Raw genomic sequence first — 22,656 nt, 5'->3', positions numbered from 1 at the left:
TCATTGTGTCGCAGGCTGTGGTGCCAGCCGTCTTCCAGGGACACCCCATGCCCTTGTCAAGGCTGATGACCAGGCTGCATTGCCTCACTCGGCCGGAGGGGGCCAAGACCAGGAGGCAGAGTGATTTGGAGAAGGCCACAAAGGGAATCAGCGCCCGAGTTAGCTAGCACCAACAGCCGCCCCCGGCTCCCTGCTCTGTGCTTTGTCTTCTCAATGAACAAAGCTGCTTCTTAAGTACACATAAGCCAAACTGCCTTTCAAATTGCAGCCATCTACTTGGAGTTCAGATTTGCACAGCATGACATGAATTGGGCTGCAAATTATGCAGAAAACAGCCATCACATCCATCTGTGATGTCAGAATCCACCAGTACAATGTGACCTGGTAGTATCTGGGAGAGGAGACGTATATTGGGTCTGATTCTTTCCCTATGCAGTATGATGAATATCTTCCCGGCTGCATTTGGCCCAGAGTGAAAAGGTTAAATATGATTGAGGTTATGCCTGTGATATGCACAAGAACAGATTTCACTTCCAAGGGTGCAGGCGATTAGGTTTTTTTTTTTTTTTTTTTTTTTTTTTTTTTTTTTTTAATGGTAGAGTAACTAGAAAAAGAAAACACACAAATACACTCATACCTAATGGTAAACTGAATTTATTTCCTCTTGGAAAACAATTCCAGTAATCTCCAGGTTCAGACCGCAGAGTAAACATTAATAACAGTAACATACAGGTTAGTTCAACTGATTCAAGAATTTGGCTGTGTGAAATCATTAAGGAAAACCTTGAACACTCAAAGCTTCAAATGTATCCAGGAAAAAAAAAAATCTTTGACAGTCTACATAACAACTATTGCATATATAGTGATGCTACCTGTCACATTGCAAGGCTTACAAATATATATATGGGCCTTATCCAGCTGTGGGGTTCTGTTCGGCGAGAACATCTCTTCGTGGTGTGCGAGAATCTTCAGCAATAAAAAATAGTCTTGGATTTAACCGTTGATATACCAAAAGAGAAATTCTAGGCTTAAGTGGAAATAAAAGGAAGTCCAAACAGAGTCTTATTTGAAACGGCTGTTTTAATCTGTCTTCCTCGAAAATACTTTCTCTTAAGCCATTTTGCTCACATTTTTTTTTTTTTAAGCTTGCCTGAATAGGGCCCAAGTCCACTCGTCTTTATAAGACCATCTTAGTATCAGACGACATAATACATGTGCAACACTTTATATACAAGGAGTCTATCTGGTGCTCAAAAGTTCAAACACATGAACATCCAACAGTTTTGATAATACAAGTTTTATGGTACAATACAATGTTTCTGAATATTATACATTAACAATGAACGTTTCGTGCAAAGAGTAAAACATGTTCCCTTTTTGTGCCACAAAAGTCATTCTCCTTGAGAGACCGTATTTGCACTAACTGCTGTGTTGGGTCATCGTATGGTTCTGTAATAAAAAAGAAAGAGGGGGGAAAAAAAACTTAAGTGATCTTATTGTCATCAGACAGAGGATCTATACATGCTGGTTCACTGATAAAAATGTAACTGTGTTTCTGCACCCCACCCCTAAGGGGGTGTTCGTGGGGACCCCCAGTGAGTACCGGGGGGAGAGGTAGGGCCAGGGGCCTATGGGAGGTGAGATGACTGGCCTGTACCTTTCCTTTTTTCTCGGCCTCTGCCAGCCTTCCACTGTCTCTTCTTATCAAAGTAAGACCCATTTTTCAAAGACCACAGTAGCACGATTTTAACAGTTTTCTTTATCTGTGTGTTATTTCCCTTACAAAAGCTTTTGGTCTCACCACTCTTAGATGGGAACATCTTGACTGCAGAGGCTCTATCTGTTGCTGAATGCGGTCTTTACAGGCCAATAACCCAGAGGGGGCAAGATGCTTCTCCCGCTCCTATTCTGGGGTGGGCTTGGGGCTGGCACTCCAAGGCTCAAGAACACATCAGAGCGGCTGCAAAGACCCCCAAGCCCAGCAGAAGCCGCCTTTGTGGTACTTGGGTTGTCTTCTTTCCAACCACATAGCACGTTCCCTCTCTGAGTGGACACCCCACTTCTCAACGGTGAGAGGACAACTGTATACACAGACCTGCAGCCTACAATGAGGGATGGCCCCACACCCCGGGATGCTGCTGATGGCCTGATTTGCCCCTTCCCTCCTCTGCATTTCCCCTGAGCCAGGATCTCCCACCTGTCAGCTTTTACACAGTCCCCTGCCCCATCCTTTCTGCTCAGAACCTGGAGGTCTAGCTCAGAATATAATCACTTCCATGTTCATCCCATTGAAAACCGAGTTCTCCCTCCTCTGATTTCCTCCTGATTTATACTAAGAGTACACATCTTAGGTCTTCTGGTTATTTGCAGGCCTGGCTCTTTCCTTATGTCAGAAATTCTGGTGTCCATTCATTTATTCATTGCTTCATAAACATCTGTTGAACACGTGTATCACCACCTGGCATGGCCCTCAGCAATGCCCTCATCATAGAGACCCGGCCAAATGAGTAACTGCTAGGCAAGGGCTATTGAAGAGCCTCCCAAATGTGCACAGTTTGAAGAAGAAAGTCACATGACCACAAAATGACAAGGTAATATGGCAGGATCAGATCTCAAATGAACATAGAAATGCCATGACTACTCCTAACTCTGCCTCGACTTTGGAGAAGGTGTTGCAATGGAGGTAATACATGACATCTAAGTTGAGGCTGGAAACATGAGAACGTTATTGGGTACTCCAAGCCAACACATTCACACGAGCAAAGGCAATGAAGCAAGAATACACAAGGTATGTTCTTGGACCTGCAACTCCTTTAGGTTGGATGGAGTCTCCTAGGGTATCCTGAACCAAGAGTATGGATGAGAAAGGAAGACAGAGGGTAGTTCAGGGTCAGATTATGAAGATCCTTTTGTACCTTTTTTACCTTGCTACGGAGTTCAGATTTTGTCATGGAGCTGAACGGCAGCCATGAAGTTTTTTAAGCGGCGTTTTTAAGCCTTAAAGGTCTTTGTTATCTCTTCATCGCCCACAACTAGCAAACTTCGTGGTCTGTGCACACCTGCTGAATAACCAGATGCCTGCCCAGTCAGGGCTGAGAGCGTCAGTGAGGGAGATGGGAGATCTGTGACGAGAACCCAGGCTTTCCATTCTCTGTTTCAAACTTAGCCCATTTTTGAAGCCTGACAACAAATAATGACGAGGAACATTATGTCACTCTCTCTTATTGAAAACAAACCTATTTTTATTAATTTAGTGATTCAGCTCGATCTTTTTTCCTTCTTAGGAGCCCTAGCCTAACAGTGCATATGGAATAGTTTTTATGCCAATCCCCTTTTTCTTTGTTACGATTTCTAAATTTGAAAATTATTTTTCACCAACAGGTAGACAGAAAGGGTAATCAAAATACCGATGAGACTACTTCCTTAAAAATAAACCCAAAGGTGATGGGAGAGTTTATGAACAATACAAATCTCATTTGCTCAAAATATCATATCTAAGCTTTCTTATACTCTTTGTTATCTCAAAGGGTCAAGTCTGATCAGGTTTTTTTTTTTTTTTTAAAGATTTTATTTATTTATCAGAGGGGGCGGGGGAGAGCAAGCACAGGCAGACAGAATGGCAGGCAGAGGCAGAGGGAGAAGCAGGCTCCCCGCCGAGCAAGGAGCCCGATGTGGGACTCGATCCCAGGACGCTGGGATCATGACCTGAGCCGAAGGCAGCTGCTTAACCAACTGAGCCACCCAGGCGTCCCTGATCAGGTTTTTCATTGGTGACAAAAAGTTGCATAAATGATAGGACACTGATGGGTGGTGAGAGATTTCTTTTTTTCTTTCTTTCTTTCTTTCTTTCTTTTTTTTTTTTTACCCATAATCAGAGCTTAAAAAAATCGATTTCATAACATTAGTTTTAAATGTGTAAGTGCTTACAATGGACATTCTGCATTCAATAGGATTCTAGAGGTTAATAAAGGAAGATATATCGCAGTGTCTCCAGTGTTTTTTTTTTTGTATGTGTCTCTACTGAGATACCGCAAAACAAGAACCTAATACAAATCAGCTGTAATAGTGGGCAACAGTTGTGTCTCAGACATTTTCATCCTAAACCAGAGCCATACAAGCCTCTTCCGAGGTGCAGGGAAATGAACGAATACATATGAGTCACTTATTGCAATGGACCAAAGTTGTTACTGTAAAGGAGTTATGTTTTGCATATTAAGAGAGAAGAAGATAAATCATTTGAGAGAAGGACAGGATTATGGCTTGTGAAATTCAAGCTCACACAAAAATAGAGGCCTAATATAAATGAGGTCTCAATGGGAAATCTGGTGTGAAACATGGTAAAGGCAGGAAGTTCTCTTGCTGTGGAGATGCCTGCATAGAACTGAGATCAATTATTGCCATTTTTTCCACCCACCCCAGGTTTTTTTTTTTTTTTTTTTTTTTTTTTTGGCTCCAGTTCAAATCAAATGAGGGCTGAGTAAGTCCAGGTGACCCCAGCCAGTCTTGGTGTCCACCCCTGGTAGTGACTGTCAAGATGGGAAAAGGGCATCCAGCTAGGTGGTCTCAGGTAATGGGCATATGTGCCTTGAAAACAAAAGAAAACCAGTCCTCAAAGGCTTTCCTCACCCCATTTGGGGGGTCCCTGGGCTATGTCTGTTCCCCTCCCCCAGGTTTTATTATGAGTCCCTGAAAAGAGAAACGGCCCAATTTCATTTTCTGAAGGAAGAAGGAATGGGTGTCTCGACAGCACAGGTTGGGTTGGCATTCGGGGGTTGGAGAGAGCAGACTGAGAGAGATTCTAGACTTCACAGAGGATCCTCTGGTAAGAGAAACCGGAAGTTGCGTCACGGGAGAGATTCTAGACTTCACAGAGGATCCTCTGGTAAGAGAAACCGGAAGTTGCGTCACGGGAGCCCTCTGTGGTTTTTTTTTTTTTTTTTTTTTAAACTCCTAGACATGATTTCTTCAGAACCAGAGAAAAAGGAGCAAGAGGGAAAGACGAAGAGGAGAGGAGAGACGCGCTGAGCACAAAGCGAGGGTAGGCCACGAGCATGGTTCCCGCTTGTTCGGGCTCTTTCCCTGACAGGAGCCGGTCCCCCGTCGCCGCAGTACAGACGCGGACGCCCAGCGCGGGGAAGAGGCCGCCGGGCCGGCAGCGGGCAGCCTTCTCGGCCTGAGCGTTCCGGCGCTTCACGTCCAGGGGAAACCCCGACACCAGCACAGAGCAGTGGGTCCTCTCGCCACTCTCACGCGGCGATTCACAGTCCCCAAAGCACTTGAAGGCAGTGACAGCTTCTGAGGAAAAAGATCTGTTCCAGGGGAGGGAAAGTGTTTTACATCATCGAGGAGAACATCCGCGCGAGTCCACGGGGGCGTGTGAGGGGGCGACGACAGAAACGGAAGTGGGAAGAGAAGAAAACTTCTGAAATCCCACAGAGAGCCATATTCTACTCTGCAAAAAGCCATCTCTTGGAGACCCCATGTCTAAGTAACTGAAAATTGCAAACCATTAATCCCAGTTATGAGCAGTTGTTTTACACGAGGGGGGCCTATGCTAAAAAAAAAAAAAAAAAAAAAAAAAGAAAAAGAAAAAAGGAAAAAAGAACGAAACATAAACACACACACACACATACACACACACACACAAACCCAAATCCACAGCACACCTTAAAGCTTAAAAGGAGATCCATCTACGTAGGATACCTTAATAGCCAGGTTTCAAAAAAAAAACAAAAAACAAAAAACCGAAAGAACAAAACAAAACAAAACACCAAAAAACCAACCAAACAAACAACAACAACAACAACAAAAAACCCAAAAACCACAAACACCCCACAACACTCTCCTTACTGAAAAGGGCTCCATTGGGGAGGAGTGTGTTCTTTTTCTTTTTTTTCCCCCTATAAATGTGAAATTAAACTTAGAAAGCTAAAAAACAGACAAGGACTTTCAAAATTCCCTTCTAGCACTATGTATTTCTTTTAAAATACGACATGCCTTTCATTTTACAAGACTGGAATTCTCATTTTGGGCTTGGCACTCTAACAAATGATTAATTCAGCCTCCTTCTTTCTGAGAGCTGACCACATTTATTGGTCAAACGGTTTAATCCTATTTAAAATGCAATCCAAGCAAAATATTTTTGAACAAAAATAAAACCCCCGCAATCTCCCGAAACTGCTCACCTTGGCCAAGTTATCCTGTTTTTCCTGTGATCTTGATGTGAATTGGAATATTTGCACCAATAACAATGATGGAGTGAACCTTTGGAGGAAAGCCAGGGGGAATCTACCTTCCCAGGGAGGAAAAATGAAGTCCCCGCCCCCAAAAGTTGTGCCCACAGATCGCCCTCGTTTGTCCAATATTTTGGCAGAGACCTCGTCTCGCCTGTGCTTTGTAACTCTCTGTTGGCATCAGCAAAATGTTAAGTAGCAATGGTAATAAAAATAAAAACTGCGTTTGAATGGAAGTTTTGTGTGATCTGTTGATTCAAAGATGTTAATCATTTTTACCATGACTTGTCTATTTATAGAGCCCTTTGTCTCGAACAAATTCTGACAAGCTTTTAAAACTAAGAAAAAGAGCCAGCATGCTATTTTAAAAAGGAATGAAAAGAAGAAAAAAAAAAATAACAAGCTTTCCACTAATTCACCATGCCATTAGAACCCCGAATTTAAACTGCAGTTGTATTCAATTTAAATGAGATGTTTTCCAACCAGATGAAATAGTAGGGCAATTGCGGCTCTGTAACAATGCAAGGCGGGAAGAAATAAAAGAAATATAAAGATTAAATGTGGCTGTTTCTTTCAACAGATGGTGACAGCGCCTGGCAGCATGTTGTTTTTTCTTTAGTTGAAGAAAGCAAACATCCGTAATCAATCATCACTGATTAACTAATTATATTACCCTTCCTTTTATCACGAGGGTTGGACCTTTATCTGTAAACACTATGGATAATCTGTAGGCTTGGATTTTTCCAGAGGCATATGCCAGTACACACAGAGTCCGGCAGTTACAAGCTGCACGCAGAATCCCACTATTACCGTCCACCTTTAAGCCCTTACCGCTTTATTTTTTATTTTATTTTATTTTTTTTTTTAAACAAAAGCAATTGGTTTCCAACAGGCTGGATAATAAGTCTTTTGACCTGCATTCTTCTTTGACCCATTAAGGTCACCCCTGAGCTCGGGCATCTAGCTGACTTAGGAAATGCCTCCAAGTCCTACATTTCATCTCCTGCCCACTCAAAATAAAGCTTTCTTTAAATGTGTCTGTACGGGTCCCTGAAGGCCAAAGAGGCATCCCTGTAGTGGGCAATGGAGGGACAGAAGCTTCTGCCTTTATTAATGAATGCAGACCATTATGAGTCTGGCTGGCTCCTTCCCTGTTCCCAGAAGCATATACTGTACGTGACTTAAAATGCTAGAATATTGACACAAAGCGAGCCGGGCACCCCTAAGGAAAATTACTCCTTGGATATAATGTAGGCTCGTAACAGCTATTAGAGTACAAAATAAAACCCTCCGGGATCAAACTGACATATACCGCATTCCACCTAGTCCTCAAACATTAGAAGAATTTCTTTGTGAAGGCATTCTCAAGGACAGCATTAAACTGACTTTTGTAGCAATCTGCAACAGCTTTTTGGCTCAGAGCTTTTAGTACTAAATCTCTGGTTTGAATCAATACAAGTACTATATCTTCTACATTAATCAATACATTTGGTTCAATACATGTTCTATTAAATTATACTTTCTAATCAAGATTTTTACATTTCCACCCTCTCTCTTTTTCACCCCCAACTTCTTTTGCTAGTGAGACAGTTTTAAAAGTGTACATAGCTAATGATGACAGGATACGGGGTTATTTCCCCCACACTCTAGAGAAATAGTATGGCGAGGGGCGGCCTTTAGGCCCCTTAATAAGGTTAACGGGATGTGAATGTAATAAATGAACATTTGCAAAGTCCCCACAACTACAAAAGTACTCTGAGTCTTAAATTAATTAAATGTGAATTCCTATAGCTCTCAAAGCACCATCAGTAATGTTCTAAAAATGGCACTGAAGACCCAAATCGTCCAAAAGTACCAATCAGATACCATTTTGCCACCCAAAGTTTCCCTGTCCACAATCCGTATACTTCTTAGCTGGAGAACTTCGGGGGACTTGTGTTTTTGTGGACCTTATCTGGTGACCAGCAGGAACATGTATGTGGGTATGTGCATTTTTGTAAGACCTATTTCAATGAATATTCTTTAAAAGATAGTAATGTAATAGTTCCCAAAGTGCTTTGGGACTCTAAAAAACATATTCATGGCCATTTTCATAGCCAGAGAAGTTGACTCATAATTTTTACTTTGGTAGAATTTACTAAAATGGGGTTCTATTCTTTTGTTTTGACATAATCAGTGGCATTTCAGAAACTGTCATAATATGCTTTTGCCTCTCCCTCTAATGCCATGAATGTTGCATTTATCATGTTTGCACTGACAGAACTTCCCTTTTTATTTTTTTCATATGGTAATACTATCGCCATGAACTTACAGAGACTCTGATGCTTTTTCTTCTGACATTTAATACTTCACATGGGCTTGGCCTGACGTCTCAAAGCATTTTCCAGACAACACCAAGATGAATTAAAGCAAAAGGTGAAACTGTCATCAAAAGTGACCAGAAAAATACAAGATACTAATGATAGGAAAGGACCATTAGGTTATCTCATTTGTCCCCTTGCTGGAACAGAGTTGTTTTATAAAGTTTATACTCTAGGCTAATTTTCAATGGTTCTGGCAATGAAATTTCCATCACATTTCCCATAGGAAACAATTTCACATCTCAGTAAACTTCAGGGAGGAACATTTCTATTATTGTTGTTGTTCTTTAGACATTCACGCAAAATAGGCCTAGCAAAGGATGGTCTGAGATAACCTTGAAATACACGGACATTGGCATGTTCATGACTTTATGTTCAGAAGTCTTAAACATATATTTGCAGCATGAAGTTCTATCTCATCCAAAGTAACCCAAAAGACAATCCAGTAAACCATTTCTTAGTCATTATACACACTGTGTCACTTGGTTGCTTCGTTCTAGAGAGAAGCCTACAAATTAAATAGATTCTAGAAGGCCAGTGGGACTTGCCTTTCAACAGCCTACCCTGCCACTATTGACATATTGGGCTGGACAATTCTTTGCTGGGGGTGGAGGTATTCCCTGCCCTGTTGGATATTCAGCAGCATCTCTGGCCTCTATCAAAAACGGGCCAGCTGTGGCAACCACTAATGTCTCTAGACATTGCCACATATTCCTTAGTGGGGGAAAAAAAATCTCCCCCAATGAGGACCACTGCTTTACAGTGTTTTGGAAAACCCATCGAACCTGTTGTGCCATTCTTGTGTATGCTTAGTCTTTAGTCCAAGAGGTATCTTCTCCACCAAATTTAAAAAGCAAGCAAACAAAATAGATAGCAAAAGGGACATATATACTGCATTGAACTATATCATATGGCATCTAAAAATATAGTTAATGGGTGAATCTTAAAAAAAAAAAAAAAGGCGGGGGGGTCACCTGGGTGGCTCAGTCGTTAAGCATCTATGTCTGGCTCAGGTCATGATCCCAGCATCCTGGGATCCAGCCCGTCATCAGGCTCCCTGCTCAGCAGGAAGCCCGCTTCTCCCTCTCCTGCTCCCTCTGCTGGTGTTCCCTCTCGCTGTATCTCTCTGTGTCAAATAAATTAATAAGTAAATAAAGTCTTTAAAAAATAAAAATAAAATAAAATAAAATACAGTTAATGGATGAGAATGGGTGATTGCAGAGAAATCGGGGAAAGGATATATAATGTCCTTTTACATATCTAATAAATGGTATTGCATGTATGAACAATTGAATGTCTCCAGAAAACGTCTACTCTTTCACAACTGACCACCCATGTACCATCAGTGAATAAAGGCAGTCCATTTTCATGGCAATTAATCAACGTCCTGGTTTAGGAATATTTGCAATCTAACAAGGGATAAATAATGAACCCTGGAAATTAAGTTTTAAGGTGTGGATAGTTGAACTATCTATTTTGAACAAACTGCACAGACATCATCCTTAATTTGCTGGTTTAGATTTAATAGCAGGAGTCGATTCTACCTGTAAGTAATGAATGCATCAGAGAACCAAAGACATGTTTTCAGAGCTGGGAGGGTCCTAGCAGCATCTGTTCCATTATCTCATTTTATAGATGAGGAAATTAAGACCCAGAGAGTGTAAGCCAACTTTCAAGGTCTTATATCTCCTCCAGTGGCTCCACTGGCTTTGGGCATGAAGCAATTGCTGAGTGACAGTGGTTGACGTGTTCTAATCCCTGGGTCGGACCAGCAGCAGAGATGGCGGATACTCACCAACATGGGTGGACAGGGTGTTATGGGCCATAAAGAAAGTACACCTTGGACCTTTTATGAGAGAGGAGTCATACTTGCCTGGTGCTAGAGTTGAGGAGGAGGAGGAATGAGGGGCTGCAGAGGGAGAGTAAGTATGAATCAGGCTGAGAATCCATAGGCATAGACTGTCTGGGACAGGAAGTCATCTGTGCAGCTAGAGACCATTCAGGCCGGCCGGGCAGGGAGTGGGGTCCCACTTGAAGAAGACCCTATTTTCATTACAGGTATTCTTTCTCACAATGGCAAACCAAGAGGGCAGAGCCTATGGTGGTTACCAATGTTGCAAGAATAGTCACTTAATTCACTTAGTCTTGGTCTAATACATCTCCAGAAGCCTAAGCAAAGACTGATTTTAAAAATAATGCCATGTCCAAATTGCTAATGTAGAACAATTTCTAGAATTTTGATAATTAAACATCAAAGACAAATAAAACAAGCCACTCTGGTCCACCAGTTTCAAAGGGACTCTACTGCTGATGGGTCAAATGTGGGGAATATTAGCATGGTCATAATTCCATTTTTTGAGAGCTTTAAAAATGATAGTAAAATTTCAGTTGCTAGCTGACCCTTATCTGTTTCGTATACCAGCCAGACTTAAACATTTCCCATTTTGGAACTGACAATAGTACGCAATACTTACGAAGTTAAGAAAAAAAAAAAAGTCCGAAATTGGAAGTACAGGCTAAAATATAGCACAATGGCCACTGAAAAATCTATTAAAAATCTAAGGTCTATTTTTAAAAGGAAACCATGAACTATTTGCTTACATGCAAGGAGCCGAAAGAAAATTTAAATTGAACTATACAAAGCCAGCAAAAGTGAACGAAAGACTGGAGCCAAAAGATGCTGTTCAGATTGTAGAAGTGCAGGATCCCAACGTATTATGGGACAGAAGGCTTTGATAGGCAATACAGTCTAATAAGATATTCAGGGATTAAGTCAGTGCTTCACGGACAGATGTGCCCATGTGCCAGTTGTTGCTAAGCTTTAATTTTTCCCCCTGCAATGTTTAATTTATCACACTGGCGCTTTCTAAACTAGAACATCTGTAAACAAGGTTAAGAATGACCTCCTTCCAATTTTACATCCGCGAACAGTGCCCCTTCTTCGTGCTCTAATTTTAGATACCTTAAAGATAAATAAATCTGTGGAAGGAAGAAAAAAAGGCTTGTCTGACACTGTAATGTGTTCATCTTGGGCGAATACAAATTTCCTCTCCGCCTGGCTCTTGAGGCACACAACTGACTCTTGCCGCTCAAGCCAGAGTCAGGCATCCCCTTCGCAGTCAAACGCAATTAAACAAACTTCTGCTAAATATTTAACAGCCTCGTGTAGTAATTAGCAGCAAATAATGGGAGCTTAAATTGATAATTGCTCAGAAATGTCCTCTTGCCAACATTACAAGTTTCCCGCTCCTCCCTTTTCTCTTAGATTTTGAATCCCGAAAGGTTTTATTTTTAAAGGACTCAGTTACTGAGATTACCCATGGTGACATTACTTGGCCCACGATCTTGCAGTCAAGTTGGGCTGTTTTGCTGTCAGCTGCAATATTCCACCCGCATTACTTATTTTACTTCTGTGTTTGAAATCCAGCGCAATTTAAAGTTATGTACCTGAAAGCTGCTGGAATGGGGCATTGATTTAAAAACTGACTGGCAGGCTTAGGATTTAAACTCTGGTCCACTAGATTCAAAAGGTCATCTGATTAGAATGAGAGAGGCACAAGGCTTGTAATTTATATTCAAAGGGTAACCTTTGTAGGGAGAAGGAGGGAGCAAGGACTCTTTCTGCTTTTTCCACTCCATATGGACAAGGATTCCCTTCAACCAAATTCCAATAATTATGAAAAATAGTTTATTGAACTAAGAAAAAGCACAAGAGATGCCACTTCCTTGTAGTGTATCACTTCCTTTATTAAAAACACCGCCACACTCTCTAGGAGGTAACCTCGTATTAATAGTAAGTCAAAGATGTTATAAATCATTAAAACTAACAGAAAAAAAGTCTTTCCCCGTCATAAGCAACCAAATGTTAGTCTACCAGGGCATTTGCTTCCGTGGATATGAATAAAAAGGATGAAACTGTGAAATGACGATGATTGACAGGCATCATTTACGTAATTAAACTGTGTAAGGACAAGTCTGTGCGCGCATGCGTGCACATGTGCACATCCACGCCCGAGCTGGACGTTGGCACAAGTTTGTGCTGTTGCAGAGGGGGTAAAGTTACATACGTGTGCGCGTTCTGCAGGTCAAATTCCTGCCATTGGCCTGTGATCTTTTGGTCCCTCATTGCCCCCAATTGCCCTTGTTTTAAGTTCTAAACGAAGTCCTTTTAACGAGCAAATATTTCACAAACCCAACTCTATTCGGGTGTCTCTCACTTAAAAAGAAAAATACACAATTCTGGTTTGGAGAAAGGAGGAGTAATTTCATACTCAAGGTGGGTGCTTGTTTTCTTGCTTGCTTCTTCCTTTCCTCTTTCCCCTGCATTTTTTTGTGTACTATAGAAAGGATCCAGTCCCCTCCCTTTAATCATCCCCCACCCCCCTACTCCCCGCAATCACCCCTGGTGGTTAGCCAGTTCACAGAGGCACCTAGAGAGGAGACCAGGAATGCTGCAGGCACCTCTTATCCTACACTGAACCTTGTCAGGGCTTTGGGGGTAGATCTGTGTTTTCTCTTGTCCCTCATCCACTCTTACCTCAGGATCTCACAATGGCAGTGCTGCCCCTCTCTTTCCACCCAGCCAAGAAGAGCCTCTTTTTCATTCAGAAACTCCCACGTTAAACTCCCATTCTCCTCCCACTTCCCGGGCACCTTCTCCTGACACTGCTTTCCAGGTCTCTGTGGGACAGTTCCCTCACCTCTCGTGGTCCACAGAGCTCCTAGAAAGACAGCCCCGCACAAAGATGTGCTGTAACTATGGTGAGAGTAATCTATAACCCTCACATCCTTATATAATTTGCTACTCCAAGTTAATTTTCATTCATTACAATAAAGCAATATAATTAAAAAAATAACTCTTTAAAGTGAAGTATTTAACATGATCCTGGAAGAAAGGCAGCTTTCTTGCTAACAGAGGGCTAGGCAGCAGGCATGGTGCACACTCATGCAAATTCAAAGGTGAGGCGTAAACAAGAACACACAGCCACACTGCCATGCAGAAAGGGCCTGGCAACGGGAGGCCTCATTCTAATCAGTCCTCAAAGGAACCTGCCATACAGAAGTGGCACTTATTCTAATTTAAAGCCCTCATGCTTGCTTCAGTGTTGCAAAATTTATAAAAGAATAACTTCATTAAACCGCCTGGCACTTCAAACACAAATGCAAACCAGCCACAACACAGAAGGAGCTGGACAAGAGGAAGAGAAATATTCCCCGAGAGTTGTTAACTCGGATATTCAAATGAAGCCTGCATTGGGGCAATTCTCTTCCCGATGACCCGGTCTGACATGCAACTTTCCTTCACCAAGGACTTCTCTTTACTTCACTCGGGAGGCCTGTTGCTGCTTAGCGGTCTGCTTAATCACACTGGAAAATCATTCAGAGGGGTCCGGCAAGCCACGTGCCGTGCAGAAAAAACGTCTGGCAGTACCTAAGTGAATACTGTTCAGCATTCTTTTCCTGGTCTGCAGAGAGATTGACTCTGAATACACACTATGACAGTTTCCATTTATTGGGATATAGATTTCAGACTCTTCTATTTTGAAAAACTCATGTAAAAAAAAAAATTGCCCCCTTTCACTTGGGTCTTCAAGAAAGAAAGCAAGAGTAAGGGCTAAGTGGAAACCACCTGGTCGATCCATGCACAGCACTGGAGAAAAGTGAGCTTCACATCCTAAAACACACTGTTAAGGAAGATCCTTTTTCTCCCTTGAATCCAAGAAATGCTACAGTAAAATAACTGCAGGCTAGATTTCCAAGCGACAATGCAGTTTGTGTCAGAACACACATCATTTCGTGCTGTCAACATGTTTCTCCAAATCTCTTTTTGGGGATACAATGCAAAGACAAATCTGGAAGCCTTCTGAAGAACTCCAAGCCTCTGAGAAAGTGTGTGTCACATATGAGTTGTACTATGCACCGCGATCTGGAAAGATTCCAGTCATGAAGGAGCCCTTTCCTGTTCAGGGTTTCTCAATACCCACGTCCAAATTTGGGCAGAGATTCTGCTTCAGAGGGAGTAAGGGTAAGCATCCCAAACTCTTGAAAATGGTCATCCGTGGCTGGAGAAGAGGCAATGACCTTAGGGTGAAATTGCTTAAGGTGAATCTACAGCCAACAGAAGGTCTAACAGAAGACATTGAGCCCAGCTCAACACGGAGCTGTGCTACAGGGTCCGCTGCCGCTCAGAGGGGAGACCTGCTCTAGGACACTCAGGCCAGGAGAGGACAGACGGACAGGAGAGATGGGAGCGTGAAAGTTATCATCTAGAACAACAACAACGGAAAGGCAGTGTGATGTGATTCGTATTATTCCAAGGATAAACAAATACTGGAATTAATTCTATCTTTGTAAATATGTTTTTATAATGCTGAGGGCTCTTTTACTTTCACATAATGCCATAGAGCAGTAAAGGTAAGTTTCTATGATTTTACTTCTCCGTGAATAAAACAGAGCTAATCAGATGGAATGAATGAGCTAATTCAATTACAGGCAGCCTTTATTGTGCAATAAAATATGGATTATTGATCTTGTGGAGTTGGCAATGCATGATGCAAATTTGAGTGAATGAAACCTGAAGATGCCAGTTTGACTGTTTTTATACATGCTTATGTCTACTAGGACTGTTTCTATGTTTGGAAAACCAGCAAAATAAGCAATGCTAACTAATTAAACCCCGGGCTTCAAAAGGGGATGGATGAAAGGTCACCACAGAGGGCTGGCATGGCAGTCTGAGAAGGCCCCTTTAGCAGGGGAGCCATCCCTCCGTAGACTCGTACAACAGAGGGAGGGGTGGAGACACGGACCCTCTCTCCCAGCCTGTCTGTGGCACGGTAAGCCACAAACTTATTTGGGAGACTGAAATTGACTCCATACGCATCTTGCTACAAATCCAATCTAGTCCCGTCATCGGAACGAATGTATTGTTGTGGCTTTGCACTTGTGAGGCAGAACTTGTCTGAGACACAGCGCTGGACTCTTCTAGCAGAATCCTTTGGTCTTTTATCTCTTAAAAAAAAAAAAAAAAAGGCAATAATCAACCCTGGTTAGAAAGCAAGCAGCTCTGAGGTCACGTGAAACAGAAAGCCTATGCAGCCAACACTAAAGGGAAAAAAAGAAGGTGAGCTCTCATATTCCGTGTGTATTTACACACCTCAGTTCCGTCTTCGCACTTCCCCTTATAAATCTGCCCCCAGATACGGTGGCATGCTGATTGCTGTTTGTGCTCCGCTAGACCAGACTGTCTGCCGTATTCCTTAGAAACTTCGCCCCGCTCCTCCTTGCAGGCCTGGCCCTTTTCCTCCTTTTGACCAGCTCCCCATCCTCACTATCTTTCCATGGACCACCCCCCCCCCGGCCCCCACCCGCAGCACAAACATACGCTCTTTCTTCCCCTGATTTTTTTCTAAGACTCGCAGTGGGTTCTGTGCTTTGGTAGGCGTCCCTCCAAAAGCACAGGCAAGCGGACATGTGGCCTGTTTTCGGAAAAGACTCCAACGAAAGGGAGGAATCAGAGATGCTAAACAATGCTACGCAAAGTTGCAAGCTGCTCGGCTACAGTCCAGAAAATGAATCCAATTTTTCATTCTGTCATTATAAATATTTCATTGCAAATGGTACTGATTTTCTGCAACTGTGGTTAAGCAAAGGGCCTCTGTGTGAATATTTAAGAAAAAAAAAGGGGGGGGGAGGAAGACAACGAAGAAGGGGAGGGAGGAAAGGTTAGCAACCAATTAATTTCTTACTTTAAATGTAAAAGATTCCGGGAGAAATTCAACAGTGATGTAGTGTGTGACTCAAAGAAGAAGAAGAAAAAAAACATTTACTCTGCTCTTCTTCTGACAGTTTCTCATAAAATATCTGCAGCCCATCTATCTTTTAGTACTCCAGGCTCCTCTGGAGAGCAGAAAATGGTGGTTTAAAGCTCACTTCAGTGCCAGTCTGCGGGAGATTGCTTTCCACAGGACCCCCGCTGATGGAGGCCTAGGGGAAGAGGCCCAGGAGTTATTCAATCAGCCCGAGACTCTGGGGCGGCTGGGGGTCCTTTGAGGGCTGATTATAAAGCTGCCCTCCTGTTGCCTGCCTCGGAACAGAATGAAATGAGCAGCCTCTTGCTGAGCAGATTCTGCAAGAAGGAATTTCACCTGTCATGGAGTTTGTCAGAATTTCAGGATTTATCTTGGTGCAAAATTAATAAAATACCAACCAGGATTTCAGGCTGACTACTCAGCTGTGTCATCTCAAAGTGATCTTTCACCCAGGAAAACCTGGACAGTGAGGACAGCTGTTCTTGCCCTACTTCCCCTTCGGAGGGTGAGCGAGGCGACGCGATACCACCGGACGTCGGGATGAGATTCTGAACCAATTACACACAAGGCTGCGTCACGTGTGGGTGCTACTGTCTTGATGCGTGACCTCTCACCCCGTCGCTGTGGTTCTGAAGCCTCTTTGGAATAAGCCCAAGTCTGAAGCATAAAAAGGCCATTTCTGCAGTTTATAACACAGTAGGTCCCCTATGGCATCACATCTGTTAAATTCATACACTGGTATTTCAGGACGGAATTTGATTTATCTCTTAAAAAGAAGTTCTCACGACGGACTGTGTTAAGAGCACAGATTGTGAAACATTACAAATTAATCTTGGGTCTGCTGTGGACAGAGAGGCGCGGTTTCAGCGTTTGTGTGAACACGTGTGCTCTCGGGTCCCCACACCCTTGGGGCTCCCTGCGGGAAGGGCCCTAGAGGGTAGGGGACAGGCAGGGGACAAATCTCTCTCCTTGCTCTGGGGCTCCGGGCTGCAGCCGGCTTGGGAGTCTGGCGTCTCTGCCCACTCCGCTGCAGAAAGTGGCCCGCACCACACAAGTCACCACGGCCGCTGCAGGTGGGGTTCTACGAAGCCCCAGGTTTGATCATTTTGAGCTGGGGCTTGCAGAGCCCTGGAGCAATTAGCTCTGGTCCTCAGGATGGGCGGCATGACGTCACAGATGGGGCACTGTGCGGGGACCAGAGCCACTGGGACAGAGGGTACAGACCCTTCTCGGATTCGACTCTGGACTCTGAACTCAGGTTTGGAACAGGCATAACTCGATTCACAACATCTACCTTGTCTCGCATTCCTGGCCCCCCACCACGCTCCAACCATGGGTACCTCTTCCTAATTGGTCATTGGCAGCACACCCCCGGCTCTCAGAGCCTGCCTTTGGTTTAAGGCAATCGCTGCCTCCCTGTCCGTTTTCCGATGGACATTTTCTAAACGAGACATTAAGCAACACTATAATGTGTTCCGTCCAGCTCTTCTCCTGGTTAACTGACAGTCCCGTTTCAGAGAGCCACCTTTACGAAGCAGTAGTGCCCCGATGATATTAATACCAAGAGATCTCAGGAAAGAGCGAGAAAGGGAGAGGGAAAGCGCGCAAGCGAAGGCACAGATGGTGGGCGGGGATGCAGGGTGCTCTCAGCAGGCTTCAGTGGAGACGCATTAACTCCACGGAGGGATGAGGGCTGCCCACCAGTCCCATCATGAATTATAACTGAGTATGGGAGTGAGGTCTTAGCGCCTGGCTCACAGCAAACAGACTGTTCTATTTTCCTGCCCAATCACCTTTCACCCTTAGAAACTCAAAGCACAGCGAAGCACACTGCTGATATTTTATGGTATCCCCGTAGCCTTTTATGTGTCTAGAAGGCACACAAACTTAGCAGATGCGCCCAGCGGTGGAAGTCAGGTAATTATAAAATTAAGTTTTGGCAATGTCAAAAAGGAAACCTTTTTACGGGTGATTGGGGTTTCCAGCGAGAGGTGGTCTTCGGTCAGCTGGGGGATCGAATCAAAGCAGGAGGGGCGGTGGAAGACAGATGCCCGCCTCCCGGCCACGCTGAGTAGCGGGACGAGCCTGCCTTTGCACACTTCCCTCCTCCTCCTACGTGAAGGCAGCTCCTGCCCCGTCGGTTCCGTTCTCCCACTCGCTCATTCAATGAAGTTATCAATGAAGGAGGCCTGTTATTTTAGGCAGTTTAAAATTTCACCGCTTTTCAAGGACTCGTTTACCCTGCCTTTCACTCCCGCTTAAAGCCTCGGAGTTGCTGTTCTAAATGACAGCACTGTGAGCGAGCAGTGCTTTTAAGCACTATTCATCTCGCCCGCCACATCTCGGGCTTTTACAGAACATGGCTCGCTCTCCAATAAGGGGAACTCACTCTTTCATAGCTGCAGGGCAGAGCCCGTTCTGAGCTGTAGATTCGCTGCAAATATAACAATAAAGGATACAAATGTGAATTCCTCTTAAAATACACGCGTGGCTCGGAAGCTGCCTTGCCTTAGCAAACTCGATCAAGAGCAGCCTATCAATCTTTCTCCAAATGCACAGCAACAGCTCATTGCGCAGGCTGTCCCACGGATCGCCACATCGGTGGATCAGAAGGCGCTGGAACGAATTCTTTGCTCCTTTCGGGGGATTTATAGTTGAAGTCCATGATTACCATCTCTCTTTCTCTAATTGTCACAACAGTTGGATATGGAGGTGGTGTTTTCCAATAGTCGGGTAAAAGTTGGTAAACACAAAGGGTCTATTCTTGGCATTTTGTCTCTGCTAATGTGAGGAAGCAGATCCATGTGTGGAGCACACGTCTAAAATAGGAACATATGTGGGAACGGAACGTGCCTCTCTGGACTGCAGAATGTTCTAGAAAATCAGGATTTCCAGACCTCTCCAAAGGATCTGGGTACAAACGTGGGGGAGACCGAGCTCTGCCTTTTCAGGCCAATCAGGCCCACAGTTTCTCGCTCCCTAAAGGAAACAGATCTTCTGGCGCTGTGGCAGCAGGCTGTCTTGGCGACATAGAAGGTGGTGGGGCCAGCTAGAGCGCAGCCAAAGCAGAATGTGGCAGAGGTGATGAACATTTCCAGGGGGTGGGGAGGGAGGGGGCTGTGGAACTGGCCACAGTGCTCTTCAGTACACCCTAGCTGGACGCTCCATAAAGTCGCACTGATGGCAGCTCGGAGATGGCCATCTGTCGTCAACTCTCGGCCAGACAAAAAAATAATGTAATGGCAGATCGCTAACAACAGGGCTGTTGGAGGAGGGAATGAGTCCTAGAATGAGGAGGTGGTGCTCCATCTTTTAATAGCGAAAACCAGCCATCGATAGGAACATCAAGAAATTAATGGATGGAGAATTTTTAAAAACTGAGCTGGGGTGTTGTAGAAACGACTCAGATGTAAACATAGTGGGTTTTAGCTTATCACAGTCGCCTCTGCTGCCCCGACTGCAGTCCTATTAACCACTCGGTTCTTGAAAATTCGACTAGCAGGACACATGGTGAAGCAGTGAGGGCCAAATTTAGTAAAAGGTGAGCCCACATCGTGCCTCCAAGCATGCACACACAGATTAGGCATTTATTGATACAAAACGGGTAATTGAAAATGCATTTACTCATTTAGTCCAAATGAGTTCATTGTGACAATCATGCTTATCCATCTTTCTGGAGGCTTGCTTAATTTCTCGACACAGTCTTAGAAAAAAGCAAAATAAAGCTACCTTATCTTTAGATGCATTGTAAATGCTATGAAATTTTAAACTCCCTTCTTTGCTCGAGAAAAACCTTAGCTTTGTGCTACTGCATAGATGTTAGGAAGTGGGGAGAAGTAGGGAGAGAGAGAATGAATGAAAAACAGTCAAAGTGAGGTGAGCTGTGTTCTATTTCTTTGTCCTATATGATTAACTCTCTGTCTTCAATGGTAAGGCCAATCAATCCTGATTGAATTATCCAATATTAACAGCTGAAAGTGATCAAAAGTAATGGTGAAAACATAGCACCAATCAATAAATCAATGCAAATGATTCAGTTCCTGGAGATTCGATCAAATAAAAGAGATAGATCAATTTAACCACTGAGCAAATTAAGTGGAAGTTGGTGGAACACCAATTTACTTCAAAAGCCCTGCAGGCCCACAAAGCAGAGAAATGAGGTGGTGGAGAAAAGGACCAGTTCCAGACCCACATGCTCACTTGACACAATTTATGCTCCTGAGATCCCTAAGGCTATGTGATGTGTTCCGGGGCTGTGATTTCAACCCCAAGAACAGAAGTTACAGAGGTCCAAAGGATCAGGGGAAATGGAGAGCCCGGGTACTGGGAAACAGAAACCACCCAAGAAGAGGCAGGAAGGACATCTCCCACACTGAGCTCGAGAACGCAGTGAGGGCAGGCCCAGACAGGGCGATGGGCAAATCTTCCAATCTGGGGTTCCCAAAGGAAGACCACATGATAAGAGGCAAGCAGGACAGGGTTTTGAGTCTTAGAGTTGGAGTGGGGAATGGCAGTTGAACTGCCATTCAAACTACATTAGATATAAAGATAAAACGAAAAATACACAAAAGTCGTGAGGAGTACCAGAGGCAAGAGTTTAAGGGCAAGTCTTCTAGCTTTTTAAAGGCACACTTTTCCATTCCTTCAGGTTGCAAAAGAAGATCAGCCTGAGAAAATATAACAACAAAGGAAAACAAACCTTTCCCCAAAGCACACCCAGATCCCACCTTGTCTTTGATGGAGGGGCAAGATAAAACTTTTTGTTTGGTCCCACGTCCTTAATCTGGGGTATGTGGAGAGAAGGGACAGGTTGTTTGGAAATAGATTTCTGAAAGCAAATATAAATATTTTGTTTTATGGTTATATGCTAGAAAGAAAAAAGCCCAAGACTCTTTATCCCTTAAAAAAGATGAATGTTGAAAAATAAGAATTTTAACGTGGATACCAATTAACATGAAACTATGTCAAGGTATGATTAATTGGGAAATTGTTCCAGTAGAACTAGAGCAGAGAGCTAAGGAACATTCTGACGTTTCTGAGATAGAGATTTCATTTCTGAGTAATGATGACTCTTGATTTTGTTTACTTAGGTCAGCACTAAGGAGCAGGGAGAGCATCAGGCAACCAGTGTTCACCCCATGCCTGTTTTGTTCTACACTCTGCACTGAGTGCTCAGGATGAAATACTTGCTGTGCTCTCTCACCAGGATACTGGGAGTTAGGCAGGAGCCCTTGTTGTTTCCCACATGCCCATTTTACAGATGGTAACACTGAAGCCCACAGTTGAGAGCTTGTAAGTGGTAATGACCAGAATCAAACTCTGGTGATTCCCCTCTGCAACTGATGCCCTTTCCCTTGTACTAAGCTGCCTATAGAGAATTGAAAGCAAATCAAAACAAATGAAAAAACCCACAGAAATTATTTTCTCAAACTACTAGCCATTGGAGACTTAATGGGTGGCTAATCACATCCACCCTTCAGAACCAGCTTGAATGTGTCCCTCCTGATGTCTTTCTTGAGTCTCCCAGCTGGAGAATAAGCATCTTCTCTCGGAATACTTATAACGGTTTATTACGTATTAGCTCATATAATGGTTAATCATACACGTATCTTATCTTTTCTAGTAGACTGTAAATATGATCTATTTCTAATTATTTTTGATATGTCATAGAGCGAGATCATGGTCAGTTTAAAAGATAAAGTTATAGTTTTATAAGTATTTTAATTAATAAATATATTACCTTTTTTAATCATAGCACTGGGGCAACAGAAGTAAACAGCATAGCACTTGTGATTTTGACTATTAACAAGGACTCCTCAATGTCTCATCACGCATTATTTGATAACTTGAGACACAAATTTGTATTAAGGTTATTAAAAGGCTGGTTGAGGGAAGGAGCTAAGTGAGCAGGTGACCCAGTGACTGGCTGGGCAGCTCCATTTCCACCCTATAGGGCCAATACTACGTGCACTGCTTCGTTTTTCTTTCAGAGGTACAACCATGAGACCTGAGCACCAGTTAAGCTGTGGTGAAAAAAAAGATGCATCAACATCACGTGACTTGGTGGGAAAGTGATTTGAGAAGAAAAACAGCTGAAGAGACAATTGCCTATTTAAACAGAAGTGCTATCCGAAAGAAAATCATGGTGTTTCCTTCCCAACATCAGATGATTACTGCAATTTGAGTGTGGAAAACACAGCATTCATGAGCTAATGAAGGGAAGGGCTGCCTGTCACAGTAATCTTTGATTCAAAA

General features: G+C 43.3%; 1 protein-coding gene across 7 annotated transcripts in view; it reads right to left on the bottom strand.

Moving 5' to 3' along the window:
• Nucleotides 1–636: 636 nt before the first annotated feature.
• The window catches only part of ZNF521 (zinc finger protein 521), a 278,317-nt gene continuing 256,297 nt past the window's right edge, over nt 637–22,656 (bottom strand). For all 7 annotated transcript variants that reach the window (XM_082698697.1, XM_082698691.1, XM_082698694.1 and 4 more), the window contains one exon: nt 637–1,449. In XM_082698697.1, coding sequence (XP_082554823.1) covers nt 1,420–1,449 — 30 coding nt within the window. In that variant the 3' untranslated portion in view covers nt 637–1,419. The remainder of the gene's footprint in view (nt 1,450–22,656) is intronic.

The sequence above is a fragment of the Mustela nivalis genome, assembly GCF_964662115.1.
Source record: "Mustela nivalis genome assembly, chromosome: 14".
In the NCBI taxonomy this organism is placed as follows: Eukaryota; Metazoa; Chordata; class Mammalia; order Carnivora; family Mustelidae; genus Mustela; species Mustela nivalis.
The sequence above is the reverse complement of the archived record's forward strand: the minus strand, read 5'-3'. Positions and strand labels throughout refer to the sequence as shown.